Genomic DNA, 13,695 nt, shown 5'->3' on the forward strand with positions numbered 1-13,695 from the left:
GGACTAGAGGAACGACAGCTCTGCGCTGTAGCGTCTGGATACGTCCGTGGAGTGCTGGTGCACGCGGCCGCCACCTGGCTCCCGGTGACGCCACAATCCCACGTGGAACTCCTCCAAAGGGAGATGCAGGCGGTGACCCGTATATCACCGGCTGCCCCTTGTTTATCCCAGCCCACGCAGTGATGGTGAAGTCCGGACTGATGCCGGTGCCCGCTGGCCGCCCGGCGAGACGTGCTGGTAGCGAAGCTCTTCGCCAAGGCGCACGCGCTCCCCGAGGGCAAGCCCTCAGGACTATCGCGGAAGATGGGCCGCCCAGCCGACTGAAGTCGGTGACGGGCTGGCGTGGGGTGGGGCACGAAACCTGGCGAGCGGCTGGGATAATCTCTGATTCATGCTCGTGTCGCCAGTCGCGAGTGACATCTGTGTGCGGCGCGCGCGTCCAAGATGGCGGGCGGCGATGAGGCGCAGTCGGCCGCCGCCGCCGAGAAGCCGTCTGAGATGGAGCTACTTCGGGGCATGCTGCAGCAGCAATTGGAGCTGGCTGCAGCGGCAGCGCGACGTGAGGAGCGGATGGCGGCGCTGTTGGAGCGGGTGTTTCCCGGCCCGACGGCCGTGCAGGACGCCACGGCACCCGCCCAGGCAGCCGCGGGGCCCGATTCCGGCGCCCGGCCGCGTGCACGCATGCCCGCCGCCGGCACGCCCACGCCCCGGCTGGCGGCTACCGCTACCCTCAAGGAGTTTGAGGCCTGGAAAGAGAAGTTATCCGGCTACTGCCTCCTCACCGGCGTCCACGATCTCACCGAGGCTGAGCAGCGGGCCGCCCTGCTCGCTGTTCTCGACGACGACTGGGCCCGCGTGGTCCGGTTTGGCCTGCCCATCCCGGCCGAGGCGTCCATGGCCGATGTAATCACCGCCATGCACACCCACCTTCGGCGGCAGCGGAACGTGGTGATCGACCGCTGCGAGTTTAACATGCGGATGCTGGAGCCAGGCGAGTCAGTGGACGATTTTATCTGCGCCCTGAAGGAGATAGCGTCCTGCTGTGATTTTTGCCCGAACTGCACCGATGATAGGTTCCGAGACCATCTGGTGGTGGGCACCAGTGATGACGAGGCCAGACGCCGCATGCTGGAACTGCCCGATCTGACCTTCCAGATGGCCGCCGACCTGTGCCGGGCGTCCGAGAGCGCCCGTCTCAACAGCTCGGCGATCCGTGGCCCGGGCGAGCCGTCTCTGCGCCGGCTCTCCGAGTACCGGCGACAGCGCGGTCGGCCGAGCGGCGCGGACTCGCGCTCGGCCGACCAGACCCGGCGGTGTGACCGCTGCGGTGCCGCGCAGCACACGGACGGTCGTGCCTGCCCCGCCCTGGGTCGCACCTGCCACCGATGGCCACGAACGGGACCACTTTTCCTCGGTCTGTCGGCATGCCGCGGGCACTGAAGAGCGGCGCCGGCAGACGCCTAGTTCCGAGCGCAGCCACCAGGGACAGGACTGGCGCTTCCGTAGCGCGAGCAGCAGCCGCCAGGGGAGGGGCCGGCGCCACCGTAGCGCAATCAGCCGCCGCCGTGTCAGCACGGCTGCCGACGCGTCGCACCGGCAGGTTTCGGTGCTGGCAGCGAATGCAACCACGAGAGACACGGGGAACCGGCAGCAGTCAGCGCCGCCGGCAGCCCGGACGCCGGGCGCGCGCCTCAACAGTGTGACGGCCCACCGGTTGCCGCAGGTCCGGCTACAGCTGCACCTGCCAAACGGAGTCAGGCGGACGACCGTATGGACGCCCGACACAGGCGCCGAGATATCAGCCCTCTCACTGCAACAAGCCGAGTCCATGGGAGTGAGCAGAGCGGACCTCACGCCCTCCACGGCTGTGCTGTGGGCCGCCGACAGCCGCCGGCTGGACTGTGTGGGCACGTGCGCCCTCACCCTGCAGCTCGGTGACGTCATACAGACCGTGCAGGTGTCCGTTCTGCGAGCACTGCACTCACCACTGCTGTCGTGGCACGATTGTATCGGCCTGGGAATTCTACCGGCGAGCTTTCCCCGGCAGATTTGCCAGCGCGGCTCGGCAGCCGAGACTGGGACGGACGGTGGGGCACCGGAGCCGCCGCCGCCCGGCGAGCCGCCTGAGGCCCCCGCCGCCGGCAGACAGCCCGCACTACGGCGCTGCAGCGGCACGACGGCGGCACCTGAGGAGACCCGGGACATAAGCCGCGTCTCTGCCGCCGACCGGCCGGCCGCCAGCTCGGCCGGCGCCGACCCGACCGGGCGGGCGCCGCCGCCCGGCCCTACGCGCGCGCCGCCGCCCGGCCGCCGGTGGCACCCCCTCCGCACGGCAGCGGCGGGCAGATTTCGACAAATTGAAAGCCGAGTTCCCGAGGGTCTTCGATACGGAGTCGACCCTGCGGAAGATGACGGGGGAGCCGATGAAGATCGAGCTGACGGACGACGCCGTCCCTCACGCTGTGACCACCGCCCGGAATATCCCGTTCTGTTGGCGAGAGGACGTGCGACTGCAACTCGACGAGCTGATGGAAAAGGACATCATCGAGCCGGTGGAGCACCCCACAGACTGGTGTCATCTGATCGTTCCTGTGGCCAAGGGGTCGTCAGACGGCACAGTGTCCGGCTGTCGGCTGACCGTGGACTTCACGAAACTGAACCGGTTCGTGAAGCGACCGACGTACCCGGTCCGCTCGCCTCAAGACGCACTCGCCTTCGTCTCACCCGGCGCTGCGTACTTCACCAAGCTGGACAGCAAGGCGGGGTACCACCAGGTCCCCATCCGGCCAGAAGACAGAGACGAGACCTGACGTGTTTTATCACGCCGTGGGGCCGCTACCGGTACCTGAGGGCTCCAATGGGAATCGTCAGCTCTGGCGACGTGTACAACCAGCGCGGTGACGCCGCGCTCGGCGACATCCCGCGCACGTGTAAGGTCGTGGACGACGTCCTGGCCTATGACGCTGACTACGCCGCCCACCTGCAGCACGTGCGGCAGATTCTGCTAAGGTGTGACCAGCACGGTATCACACTCAACCCGGACAAATGTCAGTTCGCGGAAGACGAGGTCGAATTCTGCGGCTTTCGCATCAATTCGGCTGGCTATACCGCCGACGGCAAGAAAGTCCGTGCCATCCAGGCCTTCCCCAGGCCGGGCAACATCACCGACCTACGGTCGTTCCTCGGCCTGGTGACCCAGCTCGGCGCCTTCTCCCCAGAGGTCGCCGCCGCCGCCTAGCCGCTGAGACAGCTGCTGCGGCCGCGGAACGCGTGGCTGTGGACGCCAGCGCACGAGCAGGCGTTCAGCGCGGTGAAGATGGCACTCACGTCGCCTCCCGTGCTCGACTTCTTCGACCCTCGCCGCCGCACAGTCCTTGAGACTGACGCCGCTCGCTCCGGCGGCCTGGGCTACTGCCTGCTGCAGCAAGACGCCGCAGGCCGGTGGCGACTGATCCAGTGCGGCTCACGCTTCCTATCGGACGCCGAGTCGCGGTACGCCGTGATCGAGTTGGAGCTGCTGGCCCTGGCCTGGGCCTGCAAGAAATGCAGCATCTATCTCGGCGGGATGCAGCGGTTTGAAGTCCTGACCGATCACCGGCCGCTCATCCCGATCCTCAACAGTAAGAGCCTTGCGGAGATCGAAAATCCGCGGCTCCAGCGGCTACGAGAACGGCTGGCGCCGTTCAACCTGCTCGCCATCTGGCGGCAAAGCAAGCTGCACGCCATCCCGGACGCGCTGTCGCGGGCGCCGGTGGATGACCCGGCGCCTGAGGACGAGGAAGCCGAGAGGGACGCCAGCCATCAGCTCGCCAGCGTGCTCTCACGGCTGGCCACCGACGGGGCGGACGACGGTCCCAGCCCGTTCAAAGACGCGGCGCTGACAGAGGTGCGCGCCGCCGCCGCCGCCGATCCGGAGCTCATCGCAGTCACTGACCTGATCCTGAACGGGTTTCCAGAGCACCGGTCACAGCTGGACCCGCGCCTCCGACCGTACTGGGGAGTTCGGGACCGGCTGGCCGTGGACGACGGCCTGGTGGTGTGCGGCCAGCGGCTCGTGATACCGCCCAGTCTGCGGCGCGCCACGCTCGAGCGCCTGCACGCCAGTCACCAGGGCGTCGAGCGCACCAAACGCCGCGCGCGGCAGGTAGTCTACTGGCCGTTCCTGGACAGTGACATTGCGAACCATGTCGGAGCGTGCCCGGCCTGCCAGCAGTACCTGCCCAGTCAGCAGAAGGAGCCGCTGATGCCGGAAAAGACGCCATCACGAGTGCTTGAGGCTGTCTCCGCTGACTACTTCGCCTGGGCCGGCCGCACGTTCCTGGTATACGCGGACCGGCTGTCCGGGTGGCCGTTTGTGTCGCACGTGGCCGGCGAGGCGACTGCCAGAGACCTGGTCTGCAGCCTGCGCCAGATATTCGCGGCCACCGGCGTGCCCACCACCCTCCGGACAGACGGTGGACACCAGTTCACCGCCCGGCTCACCCGAGAGTTTCTGCGCCGCTGGGGAGTGGAGCACCAGATCTCTACACCGCACTACCCTCAGTCTAATGGGCACGCCGAGTCCGCGGTCAAGGCCGCCAAACGGCTCATCCAGAAGGCGACCAGCAGCGGCGAGCTCGACACGGACGCCTACGCGCAGGGGCTGCTGGAGCTGCGCAACACGCCGCGCGCCGACGGCCGCTCTCCGGCTCAGGTCCTGTTCGGCCACCCGCTGAGATCGGCAGTGCCGGCGCACCACCGGGCCTTCGCCGACTGCTGGCAGCGGGCGGCGGACGACTGTGACGCCAGGGCCGCCGCGCAGCAACAGGAAACAGCCGAGCGGTACGACACGACAGCCCGCCAGCACAGCGCGCTCACCATGGGTCAGCGTGTGCTCGTCCAAGACCCGCGGTCGGGGCTGTGGGACCGCGTCGGCGTCATCACGGCGGTCGGGCAGCGGCGCGACTACCTGGTCCGGCTGCCCAGTGGCCGAGTCTACTGGCGGAACCAGCGCTATCTGCGACCCCAGAGATCTCTCATCTCGGAGGGCGCCGCCACACCTGCACCCGGGCGCCGGCAGCAGCTCGCTCCGAGCTCGGCACCCGACGGCACGGAGGAGACCGCCGCCGCTGCGCCGGCGGGCGGACAGCCGGCACCACCGGTGCTGCGGAACAGCGCCGACGACCCCAGCTCAGTGCGCCGTGGGACGCGCCGCCGTCGCCGTCCGGCCCGACTGACCGTGCGCTGGGCGGACCAGACGTACGACTGAGTTCGTGCGTCCACACCGTGTGTGGTGTACATTTTTGTTTATGTGTTAGACGCAATGCGTATCTTGTACCGACGCATGCGTCTTGAGGGGGGGGGGGGTGTTGTGATGGGGCACGTTTTCCTTTCCCTTCATTTGGTCTCACCCCCCGGTCATATGGAAGCACATAAAAAATAAACAGTTCCATGGTCGCCGCCATCGTGTTTCGGTCGTCCTGTGTCGCTCCAAGGATATCGCCGTGTTAATCGCCACTACCGACCATAACAGAACTGACGCATCGGCGGAAGCGGGAGTCCGCAGCGGAGAAGCCTTCGTGGAGTGTACACGGGTGTGGGAAATGAATGCTAAGTGTATCCAAATTGAAGGCACTGCTCTCGAATGATATAAATACTGAACAGCTTTGGATTGTTTATATTCCAAATGTTTACTTTCAGGACGAGTACTCGCTTGTCATTCGGTCGTCAACTCCTCTCTCCGACCCCGGCTTAGCGCAGGCACGTATAACCTAGAATTTGGCCGAGGGGGGGAGCGGAGGAATCCCGTAGAGAGAGCCTCCTACCTACAGAGGGCCCTCTACCCGAGGAGTCAGAGGGGTCCAGGGTCCTAGTGGTCAGACACAGACACTAGCGATTATTCACAGGAGGCCCCACGCAGTAAATTGAAGGGCCCTAGGTGGCAGGCGAGTCGGAGAGCCTTGATTGTCCTGAGTCCTGACGTGATTTTTTGGGGGATTCCCATGAATTTCGTTCGTCTCCGACGTGATTTTGGCCAACGTTGGCCTTCTGCCAGCATGGGCCCTGAAAACCCCTAGGGGGGAGGCGCACCCCGTCCGTCCCCCCTTGGGTACGTCCCCGGTCGGTCCAGCGACTCCACACGCGCCTACCGACACACAAGAAACTCTTGCCATTATGTTTGCTTCTGACGCAATCACGACAGAATTACGCTCTAATGATATGCATGCTGCCAATTGCCATTGCTTTGGAGTCGGTGTTTTGAATTTCTGCGTTTTTTGGATCGGCTCCACTCTCCAGACAGCTGGCTTAGCCTAATCGACCAGAGCAATGCGACACCTATACCAACTTGATACCAACCTACTTGGCGGGGTGGTGAATTCATGAAGTGCGAATGCGAAACATGGCAATAGATGGCGGAACAAACAGCATGGGGAACGCTGGGACACGCATTGAGGAATGAAATCCGTCACTTCCCAGATTTCGAACGCATCCTTAGAGTGCATTACTTTTATGTGCTTGCGTTCGGTCTTGGGATTTCTCAGCAGATGTCGCCAACAGTAGAGAGATTGATCTAGAATGTCTCGTTATCGGAAAAGTATGGTAGCCATACACCAAATGGTTTTTGCGTTTAGCTACCATATTACTTCCGATATGACTGTTGACATCACTGCCGATATGACGGAGCAGTGCATTGGCAATATGCCAAGGGCAGTAACATGCCGTCAGTCACGTCAGTCATCGGTCTTGGCTATCTGTAAGAATCTTGGCAGGAATCTTGGCCTTTTCTTGGACCCATAGCCTCGGCCTTCGACCAATCATATCGCCGAATTCGCAAGCGGTGAGAGACAAATACGGCGTGCCAAAGACATATTGGGTGTCTCAAAATCACTGAGAACTCTGTAGCTCAAAACTTAAGCCCTGCACTCTTTTAGATCTACCCCGTTGAGTGGCATTCTTGTGAAAATTATGTAAAGATATTTATCAGAATAAGGTAGAAGTGTAGGGGGTGGCAGGTGAGGTGCAGAAGAAGAAGAAGAAGTTGTACCTATCCAGTAATTTTATCTTGATTTGTGGACTAGACGAAGACTAGATTTTGATGAAGAAATCGACAAACTTGAACTGCAGGTAAGGTGTTGGTTTGTCATGCCGATTGTCTTGAAACCGCCTTTCCTTTTAATCTTTCAATTAAAATCATCAACTCCTATCCAAACCACCAAAGAGCCGACATCTCACTCAGTCCAAATTTTCGTTCAGAGGCCAGTTTTACTTTACCCGATTTACCAACAAAAATAGCTGCCTGGAATTTTTCTCCTCATATATCCATTCCACGTAGGTACAACATACAGAGGGTAAACGCGATAGGCATGTAAGCAGTGAGGGCTTCACCATTTACCTACACTCCATATGTGAATTAGCCTTTAGGCAAAATAATCCGGCAGGTGGCTATTTTCTGTTTGTAAAACTGGCCTCAGACGGAGTGCTATCATTTGATTTACCATCACACGATCAGGCAGCAACAAAGTTTGTGGTTTTAGAATCTTGAAAAACTTTCTTGGGAGTGGCACTTGGTAGACATCCGTTTGAGATTCTGCTAGAGCAATAGCATCGCGCTCAAGCCAGCCAAATTTTAGACTGCCAACACAAGAAAAAAAATGTTTGGTTAATCAGATTTCAGGCTTCAAAATATTAGGTAAAGCATCAATAGGCATTTAATTCAATTCTGGTGGTAAAAATCATGACCATATGTTGGCATGACATCAATTTTTAATTTTTTGTGGTACAACTTGTAGATTGAGGCTTGAAGATGCTCAAATAGATGATATTTTTGATGCGTGTGTTGATGAAGACTGAAGTCCAATGAAAATAAAAAGCAGAAATTATCCTGACCTTACCTTCCCTACTAACCTTCAACCTCCAACCTATCAGCCTACAAACCACCGTTCAGACTTTATCTACACGCAGGTTTAACATTTTATGATAAAGTACAAAATTCTCAGCTTGTAATCCAATGTCTTTCAAAACCAATTGGCCTTTTTGGCCTTGCGAATGGTAAACGGAGAGAGAGGGAGAGAGTTGCCTAACTCTATCATGTAAAAACTGTTTTTAGAAAATAGCACTGTGTTTTATCCTGGCTTCATGACTCTCTAACGCTCCTTGAAACCGCTTGTTTTCTGACAATTGGTGATACAGAGAGGGTCTGCATTAATGTCCAAGTATGGTCATTTAGGATCAATTGTTGGTGCCCTCGTTTTATATTATTCCATCAGCCTTAGTTTGCCCAACTGACATGCGCTGAATTTGTCGCATGTGACGTTACACCTGACGTGCGCCGAAATTTTAGGTGGAACCCTGGTACTACGCCAAACATAAGTTATAGCATGATCACTGCTCAGTTGCGCAGGTTCACCAGAACAGCTTCATGGGTGCAAAATGACCACCGCAGCGCCCGTAAACCCTAATAAACAAACAAGCAAACATCAGTTGCGCAGTTAATGCCAATTTTTACAGTTTTGATTGTCTATTGATATTGTTTGGTCTTTTCAGGACTCGTGGCGCTGCTCGCCTCCTCGCCAATGCGAATGCGTTCTCTGAGGACAACCCGCCCAAGGCTACCATGGCGAAGCCACGCCACCGCGCCGGCTATAGACTCACGGCCTGAAGCGAGTTTGGGCGCGACGGCTGGCGAGCCAAGGCGGCGGAAAGTCGTCTGGCGGAGCTCCCGTCTGAGGCGAGCTTGATCTGGTCAGACAGCTCCGCCACCGATGGTGTGCTAGATGGAGGAGGAGGGGCCACCCCCCCCCCCCCCCCGAACCGCGACATCCGAGAGGTGCGTGTCGCGGCAGGCGCCCTCTGCTCTAGCACGCGCGGCGAGCTATTCGCCCTAAGAGCGGTGTTGGAGGAGCTGGCCGGACGGATGGTACCGGTCGATATGGGTCGACCGCCGTCTATCCGGTCCATTCTGCTGTTCCAGCTCCAGGACCGGCCGCGCCGTCGCCACCCGTCCGGCGTCAGTGGAGGACCGCTCATCAGCTGTCGATTTTCATCAGTTTCGCTTGGACCACTGGTCGGGCTCCTGCCAGTGCCGACATTGGGTTGGGCGGAGTCCTACCGATGAATGCCGCGAGTGCTGCAACATTGGCTCGGTACATCTCGGTACATTTTCCCGAGTCTGGTGTGGCTACGGGGAGACGGATTTGGTGACCCTGGCTGCCGCCGTGAGAACCATCCAGAACCGTACGGCTATGCTGCGGCAGCAGCTGAAAGGAACGCAACAACAATAACTACAACAGCAGCTGCTAATGAAAGGGGAAATCATGGAGCCGGATGACCCGGCACATGGCGCTCAGCCAGCTGAGAATGAGAGCAGCTATCAAATCGCCAGCAGGGTGCTGCGGCTGGTAACTAACGACCTTAACAGAGAGAGCGCCTCCGCTGATGCGGATGAAACTACCCCCTCTCGGGTTTGTTTGACGCCGTCTCCGTCGACTCTTTCGCCTGGGCCGGCTGGCGACCGCGACATTTCTTGTGCAGTGACTCGTAACTATGTTCACCAAACTTTTAAAACTCCTCACGTTAGCATCTTTAAAGAATGTTTCCCTTGTACACTGCTGCAATGTCTTATGTAGGCATATTGTAGGTACAGTCTAAACGAGTGTGGAATGCTTTGTTGTGCTTGCTTGTTCTGTATTTCGTTTGCTATTTATCACGGTGACTATAATTTATTTTGACCAACCCTTGCCTTGTTGCAATTTTAGTGGATGGTTTCTGAACTGCTGTTTGCATTATAGATGTTGCTAGTGCGTAGACGCCAAAGATTACTTTATACCTATTGACGCGCCAGATAAAGGAGGTGAAGTATTCCTCTGATCTCTACCTACGAAATTCCTTTATGTGTGTTTTGTAATCGATATTGGCGGTTTTCTTATGTGATGCGGTGTAGAGCGTGGCTGAGGAAGGCGATGTTTAAAGTTGCTAGTTATTTTTCAATACATCTATGATCGGACTGTCGTGCTTGCTGTAGGTCGGACTTCCGTTCTTGATGGTGATTGGACGCACGTGCCGGTAGTTCACAACAATGCGGCTTTCGATTATAGTATAGATTTAGATGCTTTTAAAGTGTTTGTATACGTAGTCCTGAGTTTCGAGATATTATCCTTGCGGGCTCCTTGCCAACAGATTGTCCACTTCTGTGTCCAGTACTCATCCCACTCACGAGGCTCAGTTGTGTTTGCCAACCCCTATACGGAAACATTGGCCAGATAACTGACTACTACTGAAATGTTAAGAAGCGTGGGCAGTAGGGCATAACGAACGGTCATCAGGTTCAGTGGCCGCGGAGCACCTTCAATTAAGGGGGGGGGGGGGGCACCGCCGACTTTTGGTCCCATTCTTTCCATGCAGCGCCCATAGGGCTAATGTTAAAATGCCAAAATCAAAGGGGGGCACGGTGCCCCGGTGCCCTCCCCATTCCGCCGCCTATGCTCAGGTTATTTCTGACCTGACAGGCTCAGGGAGGATTGCTCTTTGTTGTTTTTCTCCGATGAACCCTCTTGCTGCACACTGGCTGATCCAAAGGATGGAAGGGACGGGGGGGGGGGTGCAGACGTAAGAAAAAAGAAGACAATGTTCTTTCCCTAGCGCACGAAATCAATTCTTAAATGAAAATAAAACGAATAAGCTTCCGTTAAGAAGCCCCCGTTCCGTATCTTCCGTTCCATTCCACGACTCGCACGTTCCAGTGACTTGCTGCAGAAGCGTCATCTATACCTCGCCCTTACTGCCGGGAAGGCCGCGAGTTGCGACATCTATACTATGTCTAGGCCTGAAGTACCTCTTTAGTGTTCATCCGCCACGATGTATTTATTTTTGTCAATCGGTTTGGTCCTTCTGGCCGGATAGGTCGTCAGAATTATCTGAAGGTGCCTGAAATGTCTCGTTAGTGGAAAAAATGTCTCGTTAGTGGAATTCCACTATCTGGCAACTAGCCCTATGTAAACGCGGCTATCGATAATATCAAGAAAGATGCAAGCTCGACAAATTTTCTTAGTTGTGTACATAATTAACCTTCGTAGTTAATTACAAATACTATGCATGATAGCATACCCGACGAATGCTCCATAGGCCTTCGCGGCCTCTAAGGTAAGGGCGTGAGGTCATGACCCATTTGTCGCCCCCCCCCCTCACCCTTTCATGGTGGTGACGGTCGGTGACGCTGGTTAAGCCAGTCACGGATGGAGAGAAGAAAAGGTCTGCTTGCAGAACATATACCTACACGCCGACTTGTCTAGAACTTTTTGCATTGTGACGTCTTTAGAAGGTACATTAATTGACGTTGTCATTATTTGATCTGGGACCGGGTGCGCCGTTGTAGACGTCGAACAGTGCCATCTACGAGATCGTTTCATCGGCAGCGCAGCACTGGCGACAGACCACAGTCGGCCCGGCACCGTCGGACAGCCAGACGTCAGTGACTCGGCTGCTGATTGACGTCGACTTTGTTTTATTTGCGACAACCTTAGCGTAGAAAATCACACATCCATTGCAGACCAGTGCTTTATTCAAGGGTACTAAATTCGGAATGGTTGGGCATCTGGCTGCCACCTGCCGGCGTGTCAGAAGTCGAGCATCATTTTTTTTTTACGAAATTAACCGATTACATTATTATCCTTTTCGTGTATGAGAACAGTTGCACGACAGTTGCAGTACGCTGCTGCGTACTACGTAGGTAGTTATGTACTAGCATTCATCAGTGACGTGATGATATTCGTCGAATAGGAAGCATGGTAGCCCGCTTAGCTGCATTAATGGGTTTTCATGTAAATAAAGCGAAGCACGTTCATCATCGTTACATCGCTTGGCGGTTAGCGTTACGCATCGTAGCGTTAATCACACTCTCAGCAATCGCCCTGCCAAGCCGCATCTAACCGGCTTACGCGTCGGCAGTGTTTTTGCTCCGTTCACCGTGACCTGAATGGCCGTCCGCCTGTGGCATCAGCCGCAAATAGGTCGGATCGTGATCTGGCACAGACTCAGCAAACACTTACCTGGGGACATTGTACTGGGGCAACTATGGACCGCGGGGTGCCAGGGGGCATTGCTACCGCGACAAAGATAGACTGTACCGCATAGCACACGAGCAATGCGGCACTGCATGTGCCAGCCTCGCCAATTTTAACAGCGAGATAGTGAACCTAAGCGTTGACATGCAACGCATTCTGAACAGGTGCATGTTAGAGCTCCTTAATAGTAAAGTTGCAAGGCGTTCCCCCGCAATTGCGCTGTCTAGAGGCGGCGACGGGCTACCGGCATAATTCCTAGTCCAGGGGGAACGACAAACCCAGACCTCCACTCACGTCACCTTCCTACCTGCCGATGCCCTTAGCTAGGTAGGAAGCTTTGAATTTGTGCCGCTAACAAATCAAAACTGAATGTGAAATGTACCGTTTCGATATATTGCAATGGGACCCCGCTGCGAAGGGCGTCGATCGGACCCGGGGCAATTATTTCCGGTCCGGTCCATAACCAAGGCCTTCCTCAGAGGAGCACCGTACCTAATCCGTGATCCCCGACGAAAATAAGCCATCTCTGTGTGCATGGAATCAATGATTAATCCCTGCTTAGTGAATTATCTATTAGCTACTGCATAAGGGTTAACCATCCTCGTTAGGTTTTGGTCGCCCATACCAATGTAAACAACTCTGGTAACCAAGGAAGCTTCTCGGAAAGTTATCAGGTCGTTGAGATATAAGAAACATAACAAAGAAAGCTAATCAGCCTCGCCTGTTTCGATGGTGATAAAGAGCCGAGGAAGCAGCTGGCCATATCTCCTCGGCTGTCGGCGTCTCGTGCCGTCAGGTGATACCATGTCATACGACCGTTTGACGTGCCCCACGAGGGGGGGGGGGGGGCGGCGTGACGAGGGGTGCCGGTGGGGTTTTATAGGGGTGCTCGGCTGGCATTTCGCCAGCTGCGCCGACTGCGTGCCGGTCTGATCGATCGCGTCAGCAGCGGCCCGACAGTGGCCGATGTAGGGTCGTCCCCGTCGGACCGGGCGGGGCGGACCACAACAGGCCCAGGGGCGGACCGCGGCGCGGCACGGCTGCGGCTGCGGCTGCGGCTGCGGCGTCCACCGCACAGCTGTGCAGTCGGAAAGGCGGCCGTTCAGCCGCTGTCGCCGCGAGGTTCGAGACCGCCGGCAAACGAGCCGCGGATAATCGATACTCGGTGGGCGTCTGGAGGTGGTGGGCGGACGGTGTTCAATAGTGCCGCGTGGACCGTGCTACCTGCCAGGTGGAGCCCGAGGTGCCAAGAGCGTGGGCCAGTGCACCGAAACACGCTGTGCGGGCACTGCTGTTAAGAAGTTCTTTGAGGTCCCAGCTGTAGCCAAAGAGCACGTGGCAAAGGAGGCCCAGCTAAGGTAAGTTGTGATAATTGGTGGGGAGGAGGGGGAGGGAACATGACAAGTGGGAGAAGGGAGGGGCGCCTATAAATTGGTATTTCATTATATATTAAATATATAGCTTAAATTAGTATTGCTGTTCCGTTTGCCAGTGAAGGTCATATGGAGGCATTTCTTTTTTAACGTTTGTAAAAATTGACATTTATTTACCATTTTCACTTTGTTACTTATGGCAATTGTCAATATGTTTTTAATCCTAAAGGTACAATTCCCCATTTTAACAATTGAACGTTTTTTTAATAGGCATTAAAACTTTT

General features: G+C 56.8%; 2 protein-coding genes and 1 long non-coding RNA gene across 3 annotated transcripts; all 3 read left to right on the forward strand.

Annotated features, from left to right (window-relative positions):
• Positions 1-915: 915 nt before the first annotated feature.
• LOC122371521 lies at positions 916-2,810 on the forward strand. The gene is made up of 3 exons (XM_043347898.1): positions 916-1,313; positions 1,888-2,029; positions 2,337-2,810. Exons 1-3 carry the CDS (start codon positions 916-918, stop codon positions 2,808-2,810), a joined length of 1,014 nt encoding a protein of 337 aa, XP_043203833.1.
• Positions 2,811-3,316: 506 nt separating this feature from the next.
• Positions 3,317-5,248, forward strand: LOC122371511 (uncharacterized protein K02A2.6-like). Its single transcript, XM_043347888.1, has 2 exons — positions 3,317-4,951; positions 5,237-5,248. Exons 1-2 carry the CDS (start codon positions 3,317-3,319, stop codon positions 5,246-5,248), a joined length of 1,647 nt encoding a protein of 548 aa, XP_043203823.1.
• A 1,069-nt stretch (positions 5,249-6,317) lies between these two features.
• On the forward strand, positions 6,318-9,983 carry LOC122371522. The gene is made up of 2 exons (XR_006254750.1): positions 6,318-7,104; positions 8,524-9,983. It is a non-coding gene; the product is annotated as an uncharacterized LOC122371522 (long non-coding RNA).
• Positions 9,984-13,695: the final 3,712 nt, after the last annotated feature.

Source organism: Amphibalanus amphitrite, unplaced genomic scaffold (genome assembly GCF_019059575.1).
Source record: "Amphibalanus amphitrite isolate SeventyFive unplaced genomic scaffold, NRLGWU_Aamphi_draft 001251F_arrow, whole genome shotgun sequence".
NCBI lineage: Eukaryota > Metazoa > Arthropoda > Thecostraca > Balanomorpha > Balanidae > Amphibalanus > Amphibalanus amphitrite.